This window comes from Dermacentor variabilis, chromosome 4, assembly GCF_050947875.1.
Source record: "Dermacentor variabilis isolate Ectoservices chromosome 4, ASM5094787v1, whole genome shotgun sequence".
Taxonomy (NCBI): domain Eukaryota; kingdom Metazoa; phylum Arthropoda; class Arachnida; order Ixodida; family Ixodidae; genus Dermacentor; species Dermacentor variabilis.
In genome coordinates this window covers 141,429,465-141,448,916 of record NC_134571.1, presented here as the reverse complement: position 1 = coordinate 141,448,916, position 19,452 = coordinate 141,429,465, and the positions used below count along the sequence as shown (strand labels likewise).

At 47.6% G+C, this 19,452-nt stretch overlaps 1 protein-coding gene across 1 annotated transcript; it reads left to right on the top strand.

Moving 5' to 3' along the window:
• The first annotated feature begins 1,465 nt into the window (after positions 1-1,465).
• On the top strand, positions 1,466-1,945 carry LOC142578371 (sulfotransferase ssu-1-like). The gene has a single exon (XM_075687766.1). The coding sequence runs from the start codon at positions 1,466-1,468 to the stop codon at positions 1,943-1,945; it is 480 nt and encodes a 159-aa protein (XP_075543881.1).
• Positions 1,946-19,452: the final 17,507 nt, after the last annotated feature.

Genomic DNA, 19,452 nt, shown 5'->3' with positions numbered 1-19,452 from the left:
CTATCACCATTTTCAACTTTGATCTTCCAACACATCGCCTTGTGGAAACCCTTGCGACTCCGCAGAACGTTATTAAGATACTCCCTCGCATGACTTCTAAAAGATTACACATCTGTATAAATCGCTCCGGACTTGCACAAGACACCATCTAGAGATAAATGGAAGAGGGCTCTTATAATTTCTCTCTTATGTACTATCTCTTTCACTTTTCCGACCTCACCTCTTTCTTATGACGCATGTGGATTTCTCTCCGCGTCATATCTTGTGACGCTCAGCCGGTCGTACCTCTTGCTCAAGTCAACAAAGGTACAGCACAGTCCGGGGGCTACAGCCGGAAGGACTGGCTGCACTTTCACTCCTGGCTTTCTTTTATTACTTTCACTCACAATACCTCTCAGTGTGTTTTTCTGCTTTTCACGTACCTTACTCTCTTTAGGTCCCCTGTCTTCAATGCCAATTTTTTCCTTACCTTCCCTCAATTGACGGTCCATGGACAACTCCTTTTGTTCTCGTACACCAATTTGATCTAGCTTGGCAGTTATTATTGAGGTGCACACGCGCTGCTAACGTAAACAGCAGATTCCTGAAAAACGACCGAGCATGCCTGCCACAGATTTTACTGCGCCAAAAGCTATTCAGGCCTCTGAGATACCCTATGAGTTAACCAGTAGCACCCCACTATGTCGCCTAGATCGGAAATTAGAGACACCGCCCTACACAAGCTGGGTTTCCAGGTTTTATAACCGGACCAGGACGAGTTCCATTTTCGCCTGAGGAGCTTTCCTTCTGTAAACCCCTGAAGGGTTTCCTTTTTAGCTACATGCTACAGTCGAGTCGGTGAAAATTTCCCTTTTCATAAATGTTCCTTATCTTGCTTGTGAAAGCTCTTTGTGATAGTGATAGATGCCAGTGAAATTTCTTAAATATATTGTCTTTTGGTACACTCCACGTACATTGTTATTTGCGGACACAAATTCATACAGGTCAAGAATCCGTCAGAGGGGATTCTTGAAAAAAAAAATGCGAGAGAAGGTACTGTACACTTCATCGCGTAAGGGCATGAAATGAAGCCAGTGTTGTGACGGAAAGTGTCGTAATGAACATCATTATTTTGTTCATTTTTCGCAGCCACAGGGTGAAAATCAACCTCATGTCGACAACAAAGCCATTCGCTCAAAACATTGATGGTGTCCCAAGAGACCCGCACTGCGACCCTGAAGTCCTTAAAGGAGCATTGGAGTTCCGCGCACAAGAAGGTGATCTGGTCCTGCTTTCATTTCCCAAAAGCGGAACGCACTGGGTTCTTTATATTTTGCAGCCTATTCTAAAGAAAGGTCAAGCGATCACAAGTTACGATGAGTTCGCACAAAACATGATATATCTGGGAGTGTCACACCCTGACGACTTGAAACCAAGCCTGCCACTGCATGTGATCTCATCGCATTATCCCTTGAGAAGTGAGTTAATGAGGAGCGAGGCAAAGTACATCTACGTGGCGCGGAACCCATGGGACGTCTGCGTGTCATTCTACCACATGGCGACAAGTCTCAGCGCTTACCGCTTCCAACATGGCACATTCGACCAGTTCTTTGATGCTTTCCTGAGCGAGGATGTCGCAGGTTACGGGATATACTTCGATCACGTGGTTTCCGGATATGAGCTTAAGGACATACCCAACGTGTTTTTCGTGACATATGAGAACTTGACGAAAGACATCCGAGGCACTGTTCTGAAGCTTGCGCGCTTCTTGGGAGACAGCTATGCAGTAGATTTGGCAAAGGATAATCGGATGCTTAGTGAGTTGCTTGAACGATGGTCGGCGGATCACATGAAAGAGACGATGGTCTTGGACCTCAGCACAAACTCAATTTCTGGCATCGACAAGATGCTGCGGCGCCTTCACGAGAATTGCAAAGATGGACACAACGGAGACAGCAAGAAGTAATGCTTCGTAAGAGAAGCCAAGGTCGGTGGGTGGAAGAGGTACTTTTCACGGGAACAGCTGCGGCGCTTGGAGGAAGCGATAAAGAAGGTAGAAGAAATATCGCCGGTGACGGAGCTTTGGAGCGGTATACGTGAAGAGGCCACTGCGACGTCAACTGACAAATAAAACATGAAGGCGTGAAGTTAAAGAATTGTAATGAAATTCTCATGTATTTTCTTTGTTTCTTGAAAAAAATATTTTGAATCAACTTGACATAAAAATCACATTCTCTGTTACTTTAAGGTGCGATCAGCAGTGTTGATAAGTATCTCCATTGTGTGTAAAGAGGCCACGGCCGTATCTGTTCAAGATTGCCGATTGGAAGCTTACGAACTTAACAGTAATGCATATGGCAATGAATGTCTTCGTAGATTGTGTTCCTGGTAGCTTTTTCGTTTGATCGCACTCGAGCCCCGAGCTTTTGCGTCGACTAAGGGAATCCTTTGTAATGATGTCTGCCCTTTTCGACTGTTCAAAAGAAAAATACATGTGCAAGTATCCCTGACGGTATTGCTGGCTTTGTGCAGCTGTTAGACTGTTTTGTGACTTACTACCACACCTGCGAAAGGAATCTAGACAGGAGCGTTCAAGGGAAGGCAAAGCTGTCACAGCTATATTTGCAGTTATTTCCGTCAGTCAAGAAAAACGATGATAGAACAGCAAGTAGGGATCGAGTCTTTCGACTTCATAGGAATTGTGACAAAACGGAGAGATAGTCAGGCTATATCGGTTTATGTTTATGTAAGTGTACGGGGGTTACCCCACACGGCAGTCTCGTCGGTGTGAATTTAAACTTACGTGTTTTATAAAATTTGATGATCGGGGTAAAATTTGGAGGGCGCTCCAGCTTCGCCTTTAAGAGTGAAACGCGCTAGCATTCAAAAATTCCTGGCTGCTTTTTGCTCCTCCCGGCAACTGCAGCTTATTTAAGCGTAATGTTTACCGCGAAACGCTGGCGGAGAACGCTATACACAAAGACGAGCTTTCTGGTAGAAACGTGGCCTCTTGCGTGAACCGGTCTCCTGTACTATGAGCGATAAACTTGTTAGACACTGAAAAGCGGTCACCCGATAAAAATAAACAAGTACACATGTCGACATTGTTACGCGAACGAAGTATTAAGAGCTGGAGACTATTTACAAAGTATATTTACGAAGAATAACTGCAGCGCTGGCCAGTTCAGACGAGTTCAGCCAGAGAGCGTTCGTCGTCTTCGTCGGGGCGCCCGCCTGCATCGTCCACAAGAAACGCGCACTCACTATCCCCGGCGGCAGAAGCACGGTCCCGGTGCGTCTAAATATCGGCGATAACAGGAGGGTAATATCGTTTGAGGCGTGCGACATGCACAATGTCAGGGGAATTCGGGGAAGATGAGGCACTGGTACCGACTGGGGCGATTTCGTAGGTAACTGGAGTCACGGCACGCATCACTCGATATGGGCCTGCGTACCGAGACAGGAGTTTTTCTGACAGGCCAGCACGACGAGTGAGGAACCACAGGAGTGCCAATGAGCCAAGCGAAAAGTGGACGTCCCTGTGTTGGCGATCGTGCAAACGCCGTTACTTCTCTTGCAAGGTCAGGAGGCGAGCGCGGGCACTTTCGAGAGATTGGGCTGCCCTGGTGATAGTGTCAAGTGCATACTCGCTGGTCTCTGCTGCGGTGGATCGAAGGGATGCGTCCAGTGGCAATGTGGGTTCTCGGCCGAAGAACAGAAAAAAACGGGGAATAACTGGAAGTGTCGTGATGCGAATTATTAAATGCAAAAGTGACATAGGGTACGGCAAGGTCTCAATCAGTACGGTCGGACGAGACATACTTTTCAAGCATGTCTGTTAGGGTGCGAGTCAGACGCTCCGTGAGGCCATTAGTCTGGGGATGGTAAGATGTAGTCAGCTTGCGCTTTGTTGAGCAGGACACTGCAGGATGTCGGCGATGACATAAAAAAGAAATGTCCGACAGCAGTCAGTTAGCAGTTGGTGTGGAGCACCATGCTGCAGAATCACGTCGCATAAAAGAAAATCGGCGACATCTGTCGCGCAGCTTGTTGAAAGTGCTTTGGTGATGGCGTAGCACGTGGCGTAATCTCTCGCCACAGTCATCCACTTGTTGCCAGACGTGGATAGAGGGAAAGGACCATATAAGTCCAAGCCGACGCGAAAGAATGACTCCGAAGGAATGTCGAGCGGTTGAAGGCATCCGGCAGGCAGCGTCGATGGTGTTTTTCGGCGCTGGCATTTCTTACACGCCGCAACACATTTCCGGATGGAGCGGGCAAGGCCTGGCCAAAAGAAGCATCGGCCAATGCAGTAGTAGGTGAGGGAGACGCCAAGGCGACCTGCCTCTGGTAAATAGTGAAGTTCTTGCAGAAACGCTGACCGGAGGTGCTTGGGAATGACGAGGAGTAGGGCAGGACCGTCGGTGCGTACATTGTGGCGGTATAATACACCATCCTGGAGAACAAACAGGTGAAAGGACGAAGCAGCAGGCGAAGAATCCAAGCCATCAATGATGGCGCGCAAGGTAGCATCCCGGCGTTGCTCGCCGGCAACGTGTAGCACCTGACAAATGGAGAAAACGCAAGCGTCGGCATCGGGGTCAGGGTCGCCGGGTGGTTCGTCCACTGGTTAGCGTGATAAAAAGTCTGCGTCTTGATGTAATCGGCTCGACGTGTACACTACTGCATAGGAATATTCTTGCCGCTGCAAAGCCCAGCGACCAAGCTGGCCGGTAGGACATTTGAGGGAGGAAAGCCAGCAGAGCGCGTGGTGGTCAGTGATTACAGAGAAGTGCTTGCCATACAAGTACGGGCGGAATTTGTAAACCGCGCAGACCAGAGCCAGGCATTCACGACCTGTAATCCAATAGTTGCGCTCCGCTGCTGTGAGGAGGCGGCTAGCGTAGGCGATAACACGATCTTGACCCTGTTGGCGCTGGGCTAAGACGGCTCCGATACCGTGACCACTGGTATCGGTACGCACCTCTGTAAGAGAGGACAGGTTAAAGTGGACCAGAATAGCTGGCGTGGTGACAATTTTGGTGAGGTGGGCAAACGCGGCAGTTTGAGCGGTGCCCCACGTAAACGGCACGTCCTTCTTCAGAAGAGCAGTAAGTGGTCGAGCAATCGCTGCGAAGTCTTTAACGAAGCATTAGAAGTAGGAGCAGAGTCCTACAAAACTTTGGACGTCTTTGACAGACTGAGTTACAGGAAACGACGTGACAGCACAAATTTTCACCGGGTCTGCTTGAATACCGGAAGCGTCGACGAGATGGCCCAGCACTGTAATGTGCCGACGACCGAAGTGACACTTCAATTAATTTAGTTGGAGCCTAGCTTCGCGGAAGACTTAGAGAAAAGCTGATAAAAGCTCAAGGTATGTCTCAAATGTAGGCGAAAATATGAGCACGTCCTCTAGATAGCAGAGGCATGTACCATTTGAAACGTTGAAGCATAGAGTCCATCGTACGTTCGAACGTTGCTGGCGTGTTGCATAGACCGAATGGCATAATTTTGAATTGATATAGACCATCAGGGGTTACGAACGCGGTTTTCTCTTGGTCCTTTTCATCCATGTAAGTTCGACAACAGCCAGACCGAAGATCTATTGATGAAAATTAGTTGGCACCGTGGAGACAATCGAGGGCGTTGTCAATGCAAGGCAAGGGGTAGACGTCTTTCTTGGTATTGCAATTTACATGATGATAATCTACGCAGAAACGCCATGTGCCATCTTTCTTTTTAACAAGCACTACGGGCGACGCCCAAGGGCTTGACGAAAGTTCAACAATTCCTTTGGCAAGCATCTTGTTCACTTCATCTTGAATAACCTTAGGGTCCGGATCAGAAAGTCGATATGGCCAGTGATGAATAGGGCTGGCATCACCAGTATTTATGTGATGCTTAACAATTGAAGTCCTGCCCAATTGGCGATTGTTGAGGTGGAAGATGTCGTAGTAGGAAACCAAAAGGCGATAGAGAGCCGTGGCTTGTTCAGGCAACAGGTCCGCAGCAATCATGGGACTAAATGTTGCGTCAGGAGAAATAGCATCCTGTGGACACGGTGAAGAGTCTGAGCAGATGTCTACTGCAAACGTCGTGACGTGGTCATCTCCTATAGCACGCAGCGTTGCGATCGATATGCCTTGGGGTAGAACTTCCTTTGTCACGCCAAAATTGACCACGGGGAGGCCTATCCGTTTATTGGCGACGGTGACGACGGAGTGGAGCACAGTGATATTGTGCATCAAAAGGACATCTAGAACAGGTGTGGCGACGTAATCACTATCTGGCACAGGAAAAGATGATAGCAAATCGACGAAAGTCAAGGCTTTAGGCGGCAGGCGGACGAAGGCGGTCACACTAAAGTTGTTCGGCAGTTCAGCACGAATATGCGCGAGTAGAGGAAGTTCGAGGCAAAACTTACCGGCAGCACAGTGGATCAAAGCTGAATGCGTCGTAAGAAAGTCGAGTCCAAGGATTAGGCCATGGGGACGATTGGTCAGCACTGTAAAAAGAGGGAAAGTGGCGGTCGCTGATACTTATGCGGAAAGTACATATTCCAGTGACGTCAACAATGCTGACATCGGCCACGCATACGGCTCGTGTAGTAGCAGGTGTGAGAACCTTCCTCGGTCGAGGACGGAGGTTACTAATCATTATGGATACCTGGGCTCCGGTATCTATTAACGACGTCAAAGGGACACCGTCGACGTGAACATCAAGTTCTGGTTCCTCGGGAATGTCAACGGAGGATTTCGACACGATGAAAATGTGGCACTACCCCCAGGATCTGCTTGGTCTAGTTTTCCGCCAGAGAGGGTCCATAATTAATCGGCGACGAATAGCGGCGTGGTTGGGGCGACGGCGACCGACGGCGCTGAGGTGACAGTGGGTGGGCAGGACGACTGTCATCTACAGATACGTCAGAGGTAGGAGGCATGCGGCGAGGCGAGTAACGGCGCGGGTCGCCATATGGGCAGGAGACGGGGGAAAAGAGCTCGAATACGGGGATGTCCAGGAAGTGCGGCGGTGGCGAGCGTCGTAGCCAACGCGGACGCAACGGAAGCAAATGGGCTTGTCTTCCGGAGTTCTCTACTGGGAAGGGTTGCGGTATCTGGGAGGGGAATACAGATAGCTCTGCGACGTAGCTGTCGGCACCAGTCGGGCGGCAGGGCGGGAGACAGAGCAGGCAGCAGGAAAACCTAAGTTTGCAAATTCTTGCCGCACAACTGCCTGAATGAGAGAGGTCGCTGGGGCTTGTTGGTCAATGGTGGAGTCAAGTGGGCGTGGATGGAAAGGCGCTGGACTTCTACCCTCCAGTTCGCGGCGAACAATACGTGTGACGCATTCATTTGAGGGTGGTGAAGCGGTAAGGTCGGCGCAAAACGACGTTGCAGCCGTGTTAGGGAGCCGGGAGAACTGTGGAATGACGCGGCGGCTTTTGGTGAGTTCAAAGCGGCGACATTCCTTGACAATGATGTCGATGGTAGCCACATTGTTGAACACCAACAAGTTGAACGCTTTGTCCGCGGTCCCTTTGAGTACGTGGCCGACTTTGTCAACCTCGGCCATTTTCTCGTCGACTTTCCGGCAAAGAGCGAGCACGTCTTGAATGTGCGGGACATAGGATTCAGTAGAAGAGTGAACTCGGGTAGCAAGCCCTTTTGTAGCAGCCAGCTTCCCGCCGCTGGGATTTCCAATGAGGTCGCTGAGCTTCGCCTTGAAAGCATCCCAGCTAGAGACCTCGTCCTCGTGTGTCCGGAACCAGACTCGAGGACTTCCGCCCAAGTAGAATAGGACATTCGCTAGCATAATGGTAGGGTCCCAGCAGTTGTTTCGGCTAACACGCCCATACAGGCTTAGCCAGTCCTCAACTTCGACATTATCTTCGCCGCAGAATATGCCAGGATTGCGGGGATTGGTAACCGTAACGTACGTTGTTGTCGGGGTCACAGGAGTAGACGCAGACGAGGTGTCCTCATCGGAAGCCATGGCGGCAAGCAGGACGGTGCGGCCGCTACGGAGCTCAGTGGCGAGGACGGAGAACGGCACTCTCCACCAAAATGTTACACGAACGAATACTGTATGTGAAGTATATTTGCAAAGGATAACTGCAGCGCTGGCCAGTCCAGCCGTTAACTCGAGAGGGAGAGAGCGTTCGTCGTCTTCGGCGTGCCCGCATGCATCGTCCACAATAAACACGCCACATGCATGTATCAAGATATTTCCATAATCTTGTCGCGTCCACCAATACTCTAAACGTATCTTGCTTATCTCGACTGCTGACCGGTTGATGCTTCCGCCCACTTTAAATCCAAGTGCTTCTGGAAGGTGTACGTTAACTGCGGGCCTCCCAGAGTGAATGCCCCGGCATTCCATTAGGAAGTTCTAAGTGGTCTCCGGATGTTTGCTGCAGCATACACACGCCTCATCTTGTCGCGAATATTTGCCGCCGTATGTTTTTGTCTTTAGGCAACCAGCTCAAGCCTACAATATCAACGCACTGCCCTTTGTGTTATCGTACAGTTTTCCCCTACTAAATTCTTTCTTGACATTCTTGTATATGCCAATGTCCATGGTGTTATTTGTTTCCATTCTTTGCGCCCAATTCTCTGTCTCTGTTTCTTCCACTTTCTTTCTTGTGACTAAGTGTTGCCTATTTACACTTTCAATTACCCTGTGCTTGGATGCCAACTTTCGTGACCTCTTCTCCGGGTCCACGCTTTTTGGGTGCTTGTGCACAGATACTTGTGCACTTTAGCCACACATTTATTTTGATCCAAGTTCCTTCGTCTTCCTTTTAACTAAACTTGCTCTTGGGTTCTCTAGCTTCGAAAGAGGCCACTCTATGTGACCCCGCGCTATTTGTAACTTTACCGTGGGCTTCCATATCCAATAGGCCTGCCGATCCTTTGTCAACTTCCAACCCCCGATAACCCCGAGAAAATATCAGATTTCAAGCACATAATGGCATTTACGAATCTTAGCACTGGCATCATTACTCCTTTCAGGCCCGTACCCAGGATTTCTTTTCGGGATGGAAGGGCGGGGGGGGGGGGGGGGGTCAACCCAAGGCAACTATTCTATGCAAATAGGGGGGTACCTTTATTAGTACAAATGTGAATAACGCCCGCCATTTGCTATAGAAACGCGCAAACCCACAAAAGAGAAATGAAATAAGGTGTATTCTACAGGTACGCCTGTGCGATACACCTCTCTTTTACTTGGCAAACAAAGAACCACATCTAATCGACTCGCGCAGGAAGAACACTGCCAAGAACAAGTAAAGAAGCGAAAGTGTATAATAAAGATTACTTTAGTAGAATAGAGCTTGAAAAAAACAACAGTCGGCAACAAAGGCACACGGACCGCGCGGAGTTGTGTTACTCCACTAGCCAATCACAGAAGCAAACAAAATCGTCGTCATGCGACCTTTTCACAATGGCGTCGTATTTGATACCTCCGGAGCGTCTGCTGTTCTTGAAGAGTCTTTTCATCAGTGAAAACAATGAGGTGTGCAACAGACATGGACAAAATGTACGGAGTCTGAGCATTTCACTCTTCAAAAGTATGCGGGGCAGCTCATTTCACTTCTACACCCGTTTTAGTCATGAAACTTCACTGCCAACTGAAGTGAAACTTCACAACAAGTAATTGTAGCGAAGCAAGCATGTTATTTCAGTGCAATAAAGAATTAAGCATTCTCCATTCCGCTATAATAGGCGAGGAAAAAGGTATAAAATTACGCCCTAATAATTTTAGTTTATTTTAATTAATAATTGATTTCCGGTCTTGAATTCTGGTACAACCTTCACAGTGATCCAGTCCTTTAAAACAGAGACCCCAGAGATAGACTGCGTAAATATTACCTTTAGGGTTCGACTAGAAAAGGGATTAGTAGCCTTTACAATTTTGGCAGGTATATTATCATGTCCGGGAGCACATAATGCTTTAAGTTTGGCAGTTAGATTAAATATACCAATCGAAGTAACAGTGACAGAATGCATTTGCTAAATCCCGATCTCGGTACTTCAGGTTCATCGTTTGGCTCGCGAGTAAAAACTGACGTGAAGTGCCTATTCGTTACGCCTGAGCGTTCCCCATGAGAAACATGTGACCCATAAGGATTCGTTAAAGACATGTTAGAAGAACGACTTTTTCGGTTTAGAATAGTCCAAAATTTTAGGGGGTTAACGCGTACAAGATTTAACATGTCCTTAAGAAAAATTTTCTTTTTGGAGCGTTTTACGAGCTTAGTATATTCGTGTAGACATGCGAAATATTGTTTGCATTTATTTATCCAGGATGACGTTTTGGTTGCGCGGTAGAGAGGGTAGTTTTTTTTCGATAATCTTCTGAACATGTTTTAATATCAGGGCTTATTGGAATCACTTCGAATACGGACAAGGGGTACGTGCTCGTCTATTAAAGTTAGTATTCTTTTTTTTTAGAGCAACCAGTTTTAGTCAACTGATCTAGTTAGGGCCGACTGAGAAAAATGCTTACACAATTTTTCAAGTTCTGAATTATAGGCCAGCATATTAGCGTTTCGGTAGTCGCGAATGAACTTCTTGGACGGTTGGCGCACAAGAACATCAAGTGCTTAATTCTTTATTGCACTGAAATAACATGCTTGCTTCGCTACAACTATTTGTTGTGAAGTTTGTATTTGTTGTGTGTTGTGATTGTATTGTTGAACAATACAATCCTGTGGTCCCTAATACCATCGACACAAGGGACTGAATGAACTGACTCTGGCTTGGAAACAACGAATAGTTCAAGTGTGTTATTACCGCGAGTTGGTGTGTTAACAGACTGGGTAAAATTGAACATTTGGATGAGATCAAGAAAGTCTTTAGGCAGCCGTGACGCTGCAGTTAAATTGTTCCAGTCAATATCAGGCAGGTTAAAGTCACGCAAAGAATGTATTCGGCACGAGGAAAGTGAGAAAACAGTTCCAGTAACACAGACTGCAGCTCGTCAAATAAAGAGGAATTGGATTCAAGTGGGCAGTAAATGGCTACTAGTGTAAGTTTGATCGAGTCATCGGACAGTTTAACGCAAATAATTTCGTGGTTACAATGAAACGTGAATATATAATGTTGTGTGCGCGCGAAACCAAGCACGCGTGTTATCGCGTGCTGTCTGCGCATGCTCTCTGCCCGGCTATCTCTTATCGGGTAGCCCGTGCTGGTTTTAAAAGACCGCTCGCACGGGCCCACCGCGCGCAGTATGTAACCTGTTGGCTGCCTGCCAAGTAACAGGAATAAACGTTCTTTCGACGCTACGTCTACGCCGCCCAGTTCTTGGATGCCAGACATGACATATTGGCGACGAAGATGGGATGACCGCCGTACGGAATTCGCAGTGTGAAGAACCTGGCCTCTGTGTAAAAGCTTCCCGCCACGAAGATTTCCCTGCGGTGAAATTCCTGAAACTGGCATCACGGCAGCCGAAACTTCCAAGTGAGTCATGAGTCACATCGGCCACATTGAACCTTTCGACGAGACCACGAGTGACTGGCGCTCGTACGAGGAAAGGTTGAAAGCCTATCTTTTGGTCAACGATGTTCCAGTAGCAAAGAAGGTTCCTGCGTTCCTGAGTCTCATCGGCGCGAAGACCTACGCGCTGCTCAAGTCGCTGACGGCACCGGACGCACCGTCGTCACGAGAGTTTGACAGTCTCCTGAAACTCCTGAGCGATCACCTGGCACCGCAGTCGTCTGTCATCGCAGAGCGTGCTAAATTTTACAAGCGGTCACAGCGAAGCGGTGAGTCCATTACCGAATTTGTCGCGGAACTTCGAAGGCTGGTGCAGAGTTGCGAATTTGGAAGTTTCTTGGATGAAGCGCTCCGGGACTGTTTCGTTTGCGGCCTGCTCCGCGAGGACATTCAGCGTGTGTTGTTCACGGAAGACAAAAAGCTAACCTTCCAAAAGGCCGTAGATAGAGCTCTTGCCATGGAAACTGCAACGATTAGCGCGGCGTTCACGCATAACAGCGCATCCCCGGCGTACGAAGTGAATAAGGTTCGAGGCGAAAAGCAGTCTGTGATGTCGGCAAGCTGCTTCCGTTGCGGGTCACCCAATCACTCTAGCGAAGCATGCCCTCATATCGGCGATACATGTTACAATTGTAACCGAAAAGGGCATATTCAACGCGCCTGCAGGAAAGGAAAGAAAGCTAGGGAGGCAAAGCTCCGGAAACGTGTGAAGATGCTCACGTCCGTCCGAAACGAGTCGTCTGTCTCACTTAAATCATTCAACGCAGACCCATTTACTGTACCCGTGAACGTTGACGGTGTCCTACTGACGATGGAGCTTGACACCGGCGCAGCCGTATCCGTCATATCATGGCGCGAATTCCAGAGGTTGTTTCCACGTAAGCGACTTCAGCCAGCATCGTTAAAGCTGCGCACGTATACTGGGGCCATAGTAAAACCGAAGGGTCTGGCGAAAGTCGTCGTGCGCCACAACGACCAGTGCGTGGAGCTTCCCCTGTACGTCGTGGACTCTACAGGACCGGCACTCCTCGGCAGAGAATGGTTGCAAGATATTCGTTTGGATTGGAAGAACCTAGTTTTTTTTAATCACCTTGGTCTCTCTCGAGAAATATCAAAGCACTGGCAAGAAAAGCTGGAAGCCATGCTAGAAAGCCATTCCGAACTTTTCAAGGATGAGCTAGGTACTATCACGGAAGAGCAGGCCGAGCTTGTCCTTCGCGAAGGGTCACAGCCGAAGTTTGTAAAGGCAAGAAGCGTTCCCTTTGCTCTGCAACGTGCAGTAGAAGCGGAACTTGTGAAAATGGAGAAGCTTGGCATCATAACGCCTGTTGCTACAAGCGAATACGCAACGCCCTTGGTACCGGTAGTGAAGAGGGATGGAAGCCTCCGACTGTGTGGCGATTATAAAACCACCGTCAATCCCTGTCTAGAAGTAGACCGCTACCCGCTACCTCGGATAGATGACCTTCTCGCAGCGCTTGCAGGAGGGGAGGAATTTTCGAAGATTGACCTGAGTAGGGCCTACCAGCAGGTAGTTATGGCGGAAGGCTCCCGGAAACTACTGACGATAAACACGCATAAGGGCTTGTATACTATGAACCGTCTGGCTTTCGGCATTTCGTCCGCCCCAAGCATATTTCAAAGAATTATGGACAACATGCTGAAAGGGTTGGAAGGAGTCAGTTGCTACCTTGACGACATCCTGGTCACAGGCAAGACCAAGCGAGAGCACTTCCGTAACTTGGAAGCCGTCTTGTCAAGATTGCAGGAACGCGGTGTGCGCATCCGGCGCGATAAGTGCTCGTTCTTTCAACGAGAGCTCCGTTATCTGGGCCACGTCATCAACGCCGAGGGTGTTTGCGCATCGCCTGAAAAGGTACTGGCACTACTAAATGCGCCTGCTCCAAAAGACAAGCAGCAACTGCAGTCATTCCTTGGGATGGTCAATTATTACGGCAAGTTTGTTCAGCGTCTCTCGACTTTGGCACAGCCGTTGTACAGGCTGCTAAAGCAAACAACGGAGTGGACGTGGGATGCGTCATGCCAGCTTGCTTTCACGGAGATAAAAGCAGCTATGGCTTCCCCTCCAGTTCTTGCCCATTATGATCCGAAGCGACCGCTTCAACTTGCCTGCGACGCATCTCAGTACGGTATAGGCGGAGTTCTTTCGCAGAAAATGATAAATGGATCAGTTCGACCGGTTGCCTACGCATCCCGCACCTTGTCAAGTGCCGAAAAGAACTACAGTCAGATCGAGAAAGAAGCCCTTGCCCTCGTATTCGGCGTAAAGAAGTTTCACTTCTACGTCTACGGTAGGTTCTTCACGCTTGTGACTGACCATAAACCACTGCAAACAATTCTCGGCCCGAAAACAGGCATTCCCGCGATGGCAGCTGCCCGCATGCAGCGTTGGGCGCTGACGCTGTCAGCCTACAACTATGCTCTTGAATTCAAGAAATCTTCCGATAATGCGGAAGCAGACTGTTTATCGCGCTTGCCGCTCGACAGCAGCGAAAAGCAATCAGAAGAAGAAAGCGAAATTTTTTATTCGCTTCGTTTGGAAACGCTGCCTGTCACAGGCCAAGACATCGCTCGTGAAACGAGGCGTGATCCATTACTAAGCAAGGTACTGAACTTCACAAGTGCTGGCTGGCCGTCGCATGTCGCTGAGAAGGAGTTGAAACATTTCTTCGACAAGCGTTTGGAGCTCACAGTTCATCAAGGGTGTTTAATGTACGGCATGAGAGTAGTTGTGCCATCAAAACACCGAGCCTTCTTGCTTGAGGAACTTCATCAGGGTCATCCCGGTATCGTAAGATGCAAAGAACTCGCGAGGAGCTACGTCTGGTGGCCTGGTATCGACGCGGACCTAGAGCAACACGTGAAGAAATGTGAAGAGTGTCAACAGCAACGGAACGAACCAGCACCGGCTCCGCTTCATCCATGGTCATGGCCGACTTCGCCGTGGCAAAGAGTTCACTTGGATTTTGCTGGACCCATGAAAGACAAAATGTTCCTTGTTGCTGTGGACGCACACTCAAAATGGCCGGAAGTTTATGTCATGCAGAGGACTACGGCGTACCACACAATTCAGTGTCTCCAAGACCTGTTCTCGCGTTTTGGCGTACCCGAGACCATCGTGACCGACAACGGACCACAGTTCGTTTCCGAAGAATTCAAGAGCTTCGTCAAAGGCTTCGGTGGTCGTCATATCGTGAGTGCAGCGTACCATCCAAGCACGAATGGCCTTGCGGAGAGATTTGTACAGACAATGAAATCTGCGTTGCGGAAAGGACGACCCCAAGACTCCTTGCAGGCAACCTTACAGACGTTCCTGGTGACGTACCGCAACACGCCGCATGCGACTACAAGAGAAACTCCAGCAAACCTTTTCATAGGTAGACGACTGCGCACGAGACTCGACGCAGTCAAGCCTTCTGTCGGGGGAAGAGTGGCTCAGCAACAGCTCTCCGATATGGTGCGACGCAAGGCACGTGAGCGACTTTTCAACATCAATGATGAGGTCCTCGTGAGGAATTACAGAGGTCCTGAGAAATGGGTCCCTGGCACTATCATTCAGCAGTCTGGCCCCGTTTCATACAAGGTTCGCGTTAGAACGAATCATGGGGTGCTCATTTGGCGTCGTCATCAAGACCAGCTACTGCTCAGCATCGACAGCTCAAAGCAGAGCATCACGGAAGATTTTATTCCAGATTTCAGGGATCCTGAGAGCGCCAACGAGCCATTTCCAGCTGCGGCCCCTGCGGCAACGACCGACCCTCCAGGGGAGCGACGCTATCCACAGAGGGACCGGCGACCTCCTGACAGATATCAGCCATAGCATTAGTTGCATTGTATAATGTGGCAAAAGGACTTTGTGCTCATTAGGAGGAAGGAGATGTTGTGTGCGCGCGAAACCAAGCACGCGTGTTATCGCGTGCTGTCTGCGCATGCTCTCTGCCCGGCTATCTCTTATCGGGTAGCCCGTGCTGGTTTTAAAAGACCGCTCGCACGGGCCCACCGCGCGCAGTATGTAACCTGTTGGCTGCCTGCCAAGTAACAGGAATAAACGTTCTTTCGACGCTACGTCTACGCCGCCCAGTTCTTGGATGCCAGACATGACATATAAAAAGGCAAGTTAAATTTTATGAAGAACAAAACACCATCACCTGTGCGCCCCCTTCTGCCAAGCCTGTAAGCGGTAAAACGTGATTTATCGTGCAAATGTTCATCGTTGGCTATTTGCGGATTAAGCCACGATTCGGTTATCACGGCTATATCAGTGCTACTGTCCTTGACGAAGTCTTCGACATCTTTTTTAGGCAGATAGCTGTGGCAATTTGTTAGCATGCAAGAAATGCTGAGATAACGTAGTGAAGTGACCAGGGTGGGCGTTGGCAAGGAAGGCAGAGAGCGTGCTGCAGCAAGAATATGCAATAGCTATGGCTCCAATTCAGTGACTGAGTAAGTGTCGGCATTTTAGATAAACTGCTTCTTCTCAATGAGGAGCCTATCAAACCGGATTTTGAAGGAAACCTTTTTCTGTTGAGCTACAAGTAAAGTTTGCTTCTCGCCTGCCACACACGCGCAGAGTAGTCGTCGCGTATTGAAAACTAGGAACCCTTAGGTTTCGATACTGCGCAAGCTTAACAAATATGGAACGAATTCTACCGCTGTAGAAGCTGCCAACCCTATGCTCTCTTTCAATAGTGTTGGGTTGGAGTGGAACATCAAGCTTTTCCTTGCAAAAAGAAAGTATGTGCGACTCGGACTGAGCCTACGTTTCACCTTTTGCGTCTTGTACCCCAAAAAAACAGCAGGTTGCATCGACGGAGACGGTTCTCGGTGTGGTCATATTTTTCCGTTAGTACGTTAATTTCATATAAATGTTTGGAAATGTCGCCATTAGACCCAGCATGAGATGCAGGTTCTCGCTTCCTATTAGCCTCGACATTTTTACCCAGCGCGTCAACGCGGCTGGAAGGGCGGCCAACAAGATTCTCTATGTTACACTGAGCTGAATGAATGAGACTGAGCTCTGTCAATACGGTATTTTGGCTTGTTTCCAGACGTGACAGTGTATTGGCAATAGAGTCAAGAGTGGGTCCGGGGTTCAGTTCAATGTCTCCCGATAGCATCAACAGGAGTGAGGTAACATAAGCATTGATACAAAACGCACACACCGGTTGATACAGAAACCGTCGCAATACAGTTGTGCGGTAAATAACTAACCTGCGTTAGAAAGGGTGCATTCATGACCATGGGCGCAGCATGTGTTCCTAAGCCTTCAGATCCGTATATATATTTTCAATAAAGAACGAAGGGGCAGCGGTTGTCGCTCTGCAAGGGCGAAACCGTATCCGCCAGCTGGTACGTAGTACGCATACATGCAGACTGGCGCACAGCGAAAAGCAAGAGCGACGCACTTCGGCGTCGACGGTTACCGCGAAGCGTGTCCCGCCGGAAATTATCAAAGATAAGGGTTGATTTTCAAAGCAAAATGCATTTTCAACTGTGTCCTTGAAAAGGTAATTTATACCGCGATCCAGGACATCAGCAGACACTTGCTTTTTAATACGTAAGCGTTCTTTGGCGAACTCCCTACCCCTGTCGCGCGAAATGTGTAATGCCTTGTACCTCCTTTTTTTTATACTGTCAGTCCAAGAGAGACTAAACCGGAGTGCGAGAGGACAAATTTGAACATAATAAAATGCAAAGGTGGGCACAAATTCAACTGAATATAAATGTACTCAGGGACGTTGGTAAGTACAATCCCTTGGCACAAAGCAAAACAACGGAACATGATAAAGGCTAAAAAGCATCAGTTCACACAGGCAATACAGTCCTAGTGCTCAGTCTCAGTAGCAAACTAAATATTTTCAGTATTATGGAGGTATTCGATCAATGTGGTAGATGAAACAACGGAGTCTGGGAGGCTGTTCAAATCTTTGTAAGTGCGGGGAAAATAATTGTACACAAACCAGTCGTTTCTTAGAACTGCTAATGGAATAAATTTACTGCGGCGATGTCTGGATGTTTCCTTAGTTTTGGTTTTGAAATACTCTGATTTGTTTATCCTAATGTAGCTGTGGAGAACAAGGTAAAGGAATTTCAATCTCTCATATCTAGTTCTTGCTTCAAGGGTTAGAGTTGAGCTTGTTCGCACAGCTGGGTTGGGGAGTAGATGTGGCAGTATTTATTAGTTATAAATCTTGAGGCAAGGCGTTGAATTTTTTCATGCTTGAGGCAGTTGATTGCTGTGTAAGTGTTTCATACTATTTTTTGCGTATTCTATTATAAGACTTACGAAAGATTTGTGTGCGAGGCTCTTTACATCGGGAGTAGCACTGTGCATGGTGCGTGTCAGGCACCCCCGAAATTTGGAAGCTTTGGAGACTACCATGTGTATGGGTATTCCATCGTAGGTCCGATGTACATGTTACTCCTAGATATGTATATTGATTCACACGTTCAAGCGTATGGCCATATAATTTGATAATTGTAATTAGGAATATTTTTCTTCCTAGCTTTGATCATTAACACCGACTTTTTAAGGTTTAACTCCATCTGCCATTCCTCACACCATTTCATCATTTTTTGAAGGCAGGAATTTAATTCACTCTGATCGTGGATTGAATTTTTTTACTGTAGATCACGTAATCATCAGCGAAGAGTCGTAATGGCACAGAAATGGTTCTTAGTATATCATTAACAAAGATAAAAAATTAAAGCGGACCCAACACACTACTTTGTGGTACCCCTGAGACGACGCGTAGGGTGCTAGACTGGTAACCACCAAAATCTACTTATTATTCACGAGAAGAAAGCTACAAGGAGAAACTTTTTGTTAGATTTTGATTTTTGAAAACAGTATTGAACTTATGTAACACTTTCGGGGGCGACACCTTATCAAACGCTTTCGCGAAATCCAGGCATATGATGCCTGTTTGACCGCGTGAATTTATTGTTTCAGCAAGATCGTGAACTATTTCTAACATTTGGGAAACTGTAGAGAATCCCTTTCGAAATCCATGTTGGCGACAGCAAATAAGGTTATGTTAATTTAGGTAGCGCAGGAGATGTTTTGATATGGTGCGTTCAAGTAACTTGGAAGTTGTACTGGTGAAGAAAAATTGGTCTGTAATTGTTAACAGAAAGTTATTTCCCACTTTTGTGAACCAGTATGACTTTCGCTCGATTCCAAGCACCTGCAAAACATCCACTACTAATAGATGACTGAAATTTTTTTTCAGATATTTAGAAACCCATTCAGCGTACCAGAACAAAAACTCGTTTGGGATGCCATCCGGGCTCGGGTTCTTTTTTATGTCAACATGGAGTAAGTGGTCCAGAACACCTTGTTCCTCAATTTCTAAATCGGGGTTATGCGGTCTTAGATTTCCATCAACAAAAGGCGGTAATACATTGTCGTGTGTGAACAAGGATGAAAAATAAGAGAAAATTTTCAAACCGTTCTAACCCATTCTCTTCTTCGCCAACAAGGTGCATAACACATGACGCATTAATGTAACGCCAAAATTTACCAGGGGACTAACGAAGAAACTTCATTAGTGCTACGTCATAAAACCTTTCTTTGGATTCCTTTAGCAAGAGCTCCACTTGCCTGCTTATACGGTCAATGCGAAGATTCTTTTCGGGGTCAGGGTTTAGTGAAGCCACCTTCCTTTTAGTCTCCGTTTAAGATGACGTATATCTCTAGTGATCCAATAATTTCTTTTATTAGTACGTTAAATTTTTTTAAAATAAACTTGGTAATGCACCATGCTGTCAGTTCAGAAAAGAAGTTCTATAATCTGTCTGTACCGGCACCTGCGTGGCAAAGTAGCATAATATCAAAGATCGAATACTGAAGACAGTCTATTAACGGCAACGTCATCGGCAGCTCTAAAATTAGGGAAAGTTGTGTGGTAATGAGTATTCGTTGTCTCTGGTGATGCGCCTGACGACA